Here is a 6,000-nt window from a genome sequence, read left to right as displayed (position 1 = left end):
CTATAGCTTGGACTGAGCAAGGGACTCATGTTTGGGGATAACCTTGGTCATTTAGGCCTAAATTGGTCTGAGTTGTTTGATTTCCCTTCTAGGGGGCAGATAGGGATGGGCTGTTAGCATGAGGAGCAAGGTCAGCGCTGATTTGCAAAAGGCAGGTCTCTATTTGGAATGGCACATTGGGGAAAAAATGGATAGGAGTGGTAGCATGTGCAATTGCCAGGGGTGCGAGCATTACTTTCATTACCTTTTATAGGTGTAAACGATAGGAATACCTGAATCAACATCCAACCCTTTTCCACTAATTTGGCCTTTCTATCCTCTGGAGTTACCGTTCTCTCTTCTGCCGCAGTAAAGCCAGGACCGTCGCGTTAAAAGAATACAGACGATTTAACACAAATTAGTGTTCATGAAACTGGGCAACAAGGTCGAATGGACATGCTGTGATTTCTAAAACAAACAGGCCCTTGGGTAATATAACTGATGTTCAAACAAAACGCTCCAACACCTTCGGCTCGAGCTCGCGCTATTATTAAACTGAAAAAGAACCTTCCAGTTCACGGCCCTTCACGGATTTCAAAATATGAACCAGGGAGGAGGGGTGTTTGAAAAATACATACTTGCACTATGTTTTGTCATGGCGGGCCGAGGCCACCACCAGGACCGTAACTTAAAAACGATTTTTTTTAAACTGTCTGAAGCAGCGTCCTCGGCTTAATAGGCTCCCGCACAAGGCACCTGAACTCCCTCCCTCAAACTTGATGCCTTTAACGGAATTGTGGGAGCGGTTGAGGCACACTGGAGTGCGGTGATGTCAACTGGGGGTGGGCTTAATGCAGATAACATTTTATGAGGGGCGTGGCCCGAGTTCGGTCGCTATGGGCAACTGAGTTCAGAGTTGTTGCCGGAAGTGACGCGGTAGCGGAGAAACATGGATGAAGTACAAGAACTGCAGGGGGAGAGGGAAACACGCAGATTGGTAAGAATTGTCTACGGCAAGTGAGATTTTTTGCTAAACGGCAGGGGCGCCCCAGACTCTCGGATGAAGTGGCGGGACCAACGCGAGCCGAGGAGAGAGTGATGACTGAATAGCGTAAACGACAAGTGTGAATAGAAGAGAGGGGGCATGCGGGATTTGGGAGCAGGACAAGTAGAGAGGCGGCAGAGGGTGTTACAGAGGGGCAGCAGGAGCGGGGTCGATTACAGAGGTGAGTGCGTGTTATTAGAGATGAGGGATACAACGAGGCAAATTAGGACGGAGAAGGGAAAGTAGAGGGGCTGAGGAGAGCAGAGATTAGCGGGCAGGTATTCACATGGCAACACCTTAGAAGAGGAAAGAGGGAGTTAAAAAAAAAAAAAAACAATAATCAGGAGAATGCACCCCCACTCCATTGACTTCTATTGAAACAGAGGCAATACCGGGCAGGAGATAGCTAAAATAAAACTTTTTTTTTCCATCACAAATCGTAAGTCTACTGGCTGAACCGGGTCTATTGGCATGTATGGAACATATGGTGACCACCTGCCAGCAGCGGCTCGCAGCACGCGGAAGGGGCGGGGTGGCATGTGCATGGGGGATAAAAATTAAGTTAACAGTAAAAAAAATAATAAACACTTCTCTATCGCTGCTGCTGCACCACTCCATCCGTTTCTCTGCTGCAGGCAGGCACAGGCTCCCAGCCTGCCCAGCGGCTAATCCTGAAGCTGGTCAGAGCAGCGTTAGGATTGGCTGGAAGCGCCCAGCCAGGGCGCTCCCTTGCAGACTGGGAAGCCTATGCATGCTCTGCACATGTGTGTTTGACCTTCTGAAACGGCTGGCAAAACACACATGCGCTCTGAGGGGGGAATGTGCACTCCCCCTCACCATGTGGCCCCCCCCTTTACAAGAAAACAATAATAAACACAGTTTATTATTGTTTTCTTGTAAAATCTTTGCAGCTGCCGGGGGGCGACGCTCCTCCACCCTAACGGAGGAGCCGCCCCTGCCACCTGGCATGGAGGCAAATTCTGGACAGGACTGTAAAAAAATTAGGACAAAGGGTCACAATTCAGGACGAAGGGTCAAATTCAGGACAACATTTCTAGAACAAACATAAGTTTTACAGACACAGCCAATGAGAGGCCATACCCCACAATGTTATCAGTGCATTTATTTACTATTTTCTACATAGCACTATTTATTCACTTTGGTCTTTTTGTGACTGCCTCCTGGTATGCTGCATTCAGGTGCCACATTTCGTCCTTGTTCAGTAGTAAATTAATGCCTTTCAGCACTGTGTCAAGGCCATCACCTGTAACCAAATCTACCCAGTCTTTCTTGGAGAGAAAGCAACAGCAAAATTGTGATTATGTTTCTAAACATTTTAATACCCCTGGCAAACAGTTGGGAAACATTAAGGTAAGCAACTTTATGCTAGTTTAAACAAGTTGAACAAAAACAACTGGCTCACCTCAGCCTCCAATGGACTTTAAACTTAAAAAAAAATGAATGAAGCAGAGCAGATGGTGTGCGCGACAGTCCCACACCTAAAATCAGGATGTGAGGTATCCACAACTTGTCTGTAGTCTCACTGCACTGTATGCCCAGGACTCTACATTTATCTCAGAGCTGGGAGCCCAGACTACCAGTCAAAAGAGATTAAAAGAGGAGGATGAAATCGAGATCAGATGGGAGATCGAAAGTACATTTTCAGTTGGTTGTTGCTAAGAACTGGATAAATAAGGAAGAGAAGAATAAGGTGGGACAGTTCCTAAAATCAGACAAGATGGGTCCACCAAGAATATCAGAAGGTATTGCATACCTGGGGAGTTATCTTAACAGAGAGGAGAGAAACAGAAGAGGCACTGTCAAGTGGTTGAACAAGCAGCCCCCACCCTCCGTGGCAAATTCTTCTGGTGCAATGGACCGTTGTTCCTGCTTGTGAAGGGTGAGCAGGGGGAAGACCCCTTGCAAGGTTGTTAGGCAATTGCCCACTCTGCCCATGCCTTAAAATGGTTTTGCAATTGAGTAAAAGCCAACCCACTGATCTGGCCATCCCTAAGTGTAAAGTGCACAGAGAATCTTCAAAATATTTGGGATATAAATTGCACAAACAGAATAAGACCAAAAGAAAGATTTCAAAATGTAATTAGTGTTTTTCCAATTAGGCTTCAGATTGAACTGGGAACCAGTTACCTCTCTATACCTAGGGATTAATATCTATCATTTCCCCACTGATCCGCACAGTGGAAATCTGGGCAGAGTGACACTGTCCCTCCAAGCCCAGTTTAGGTTTTTGGTCTTCTCTTCCGCTTTCAGTAATGGACCACGTGGCACTAATGAAGACTGTGTGCTACTCGATTATTGTATTATTCTGCAAACCTTCCCCTGCTCATCCCTCATTCATTCTTCAAACATGCCACAAATCAGATTTGGTCGCTGGGGTGCCGTCTGGTAGCTCCTTCCACTCCAAAGCTACCCATGACTGTGGGTGAATTAGGCCTCCTCGACTTAGAATGCCATTATTTAGCTCAACAGCTCCAACGGGTGGCTTGATGGCTGTCTTGCCATCCACTCCACATGATAGGGTTTATCTGTAAAGACTTTAAGGAGAGCTTAAGCACTACTCATGGTTTCCTATTGATCATTCTACGGAACACCAATCAGGATTATCCTGCCCAGCTTTCTCTTGCCTTGCTAGAACCTAAAAACTCACTTACACGAAGAATATGAGATGGTGAGGTGTTTTGCCGGAGCAAATTAGCTTATTTGAGAACTATTTATTAACAAGCATTTGCAATGTGGTGGGTCTCGCATTTGCTTGTTTTAGAGCTATTGGGGTTGTAAATTCATAACTTGACTTCTCTTGTCACATAAATTGGTCAACCCTGCCTCATAATTTGGTCTTTTCCTACCACATAATTCCAGTGGCCCTGCATATAACTAAATCACTTCCATTTACCTTCTTCCTCTATCTGCAGCCAAAAATGAAAATGTCATTTAGCATCCTAATTTAAATCTGCCATGCTAATTCCAATAGAATACCACTTTCACCACCCTGCCATCAGAGTTGCTGGCTGCTTAACACAATTCACAAAACAAGACAGACACAGAGGAGTAATGAGAGAAATAAACTAGAAAGGTCACCGAAACATATCAAGAGTGTTCAAATAGTCATAGTGTAATAAGGATTTTAAGATGGCCTGAATCATGGTCACAATTGCAATAAGGAGAGATTAATAAAACATATACCATTATCATATAAACCCAATAAACACCTTAATCAGAAATAAACGTTTGGTATTAGACAGTAATGCTCAGAACAGCCCCTAGAGGACACTACAATAAAATAGCATTTGTAAGAAACATGGTCATGTTACCCTATAGTTAGCCCTAGCCACATGAAAAGAACATGACTGCATTACACACTTTCATTGCAGGCCTACTGCAATGATATTACAAATAAGACCTTTAAAACACAAACTACTCTCAGCTGTAAAACAAAAGTTCCAGCCATGAGAGAGATTAAAAAGATACTGAATGGAGGGAGGGGTTATTTTGGGGGTCCCCACTGACCCAGTGATGTGACCAGAGAGTGCAGCAAATAGTGTAGTTTGTTGACTGTAATGCTCAGAACAGCCCGTAGAGAACCTCACAATCAAAATATAATTTGTAATAAACATGGTCATGAAACCATAAGCCCCTAGAGGCCATAAACACAAGAGGATAGAATGGCACAAAATAACGTACTGCAACAAGCCTCACACATTTTCATGCCTACTGCAGTACTAAGGCCATTAAAACACAAAATGTTCAAGCTGTAAAACAAAATTTCCAGCCATAAGAGAGCTTTAAAGGGGACTGAATGGGAGGGGTTATTATTATGGGGCCGCCACTAACCTAGTGTGGGGCTCCAGAGATGACCTAAACAGAAAGAGTGTGCCATGCTGAACATTTTGGTAGTTGTCCTATTGTCCTACGACCACGACATGCTGAGTTATGGGCAAAATTGTTTTTAAAAAGAATGCTTGCAAAGCATTATGGAGTGACTTTTCCCAAGTGCAATGAATATTGTAGTATCTACTCTCTCACTGTGCCGGGAGAGCCACATTGCGGATTTCCGTTTTCTTTTTTTAGTAAAGCATTGATCAATTATAAGTGTTTTTGGGAAAGCTATGGAGCGTGAAGGGGAGAGCCAAAATAAATGACTCTGATTAGGTAACAGTGTGAACAATGTGACCAGCTCCAATACCGCCAATGGAGTTTGGATACTTGGTGAAATAAAGTATTTGCCTAGGCTCACACAATTTGGTCAAGCAGGGAAGCTAGGATTGATCCCAGATTTTTCAGGTTCAGACTGTGCAATTCTGCCACAAGAGGAGTATCTCATTCTGACATCAAAGGTTAAAGCTTCCTCTTTAATTCTTGATGGATGAGATTAGGGCACAGGGACAGCAGAATCCACGTTTTATTTTTGATAGTTTTACATGACGTGAACATTGCCCAGGGACATCCGCGCGCTTCACCACAGATACAGACTCATTTTACACATTTTTTTAATCACAGGGAGATTTGCCGGGATTGACGGGATGCTGAGCTGAGGCCAGGACTTCAACCTGGTTCTCCATGCTACATGGTTGCCAGATGTAACGACTAGGCACACTACTGAGGTTAATGGTGAATTGAGCAGTGCAAATATTGAAAAGGATTAAGCATGGGCAAGTTGAGGGAAGGTGTGCATTAGGCAGAAAGCGGGAGTGTCGCTTTGACGAAAGCACACCCCCCTCCCAGAGGATCTATGATGTGAATGCGTAGACACTAAAAAGTTTTCCAGAAGGACATCGTTACCAATGGGTATTACTTTACTTTAGTTGCATGTACCACATCATACCACAGAGCATCTGATGTTAGTGCTTTCACTAGTAGTTAATCAAGGAGTGGCACTAGGGAGTCCACTCTGGTCCTGAAGAGGAGTCAAGGGGTAGACTCCGAAACATGTAGACCATTTAGGAGGTAAGGTACAT

The 6,000-nt window shown here is 44.3% G+C and overlaps 1 protein-coding gene across 2 annotated transcripts in view; it reads left to right on the top strand.

The window, feature by feature from the left end:
• The first annotated feature begins 841 nt into the window (after positions 1 to 841).
• Positions 842 to 6,000, top strand: part of IFT43 (intraflagellar transport 43) — a 179,244-nt gene continuing 174,085 nt past the window's right edge. Inside the window, exon 1 of one of the 2 annotated variants that reach the window (XM_069208441.1) lies at positions 842 to 976. In XM_069208441.1, coding sequence (XP_069064542.1) covers positions 929 to 976 — 48 coding nt within the window. In that variant the 5' untranslated portion in view covers positions 842 to 928. The remainder of the gene's footprint in view (positions 977 to 6,000) is intronic. The other variant, XM_069208442.1, reaches the window with a different exon arrangement.

The sequence above is a fragment of the Pleurodeles waltl genome, chromosome 9 (assembly GCF_031143425.1).
Source record: "Pleurodeles waltl isolate 20211129_DDA chromosome 9, aPleWal1.hap1.20221129, whole genome shotgun sequence".
Lineage (NCBI taxonomy): Eukaryota > Metazoa > Chordata > Amphibia > Caudata > Salamandridae > Pleurodeles > Pleurodeles waltl.
This window is presented reverse-complemented; position numbering and strand designations above follow the sequence as displayed.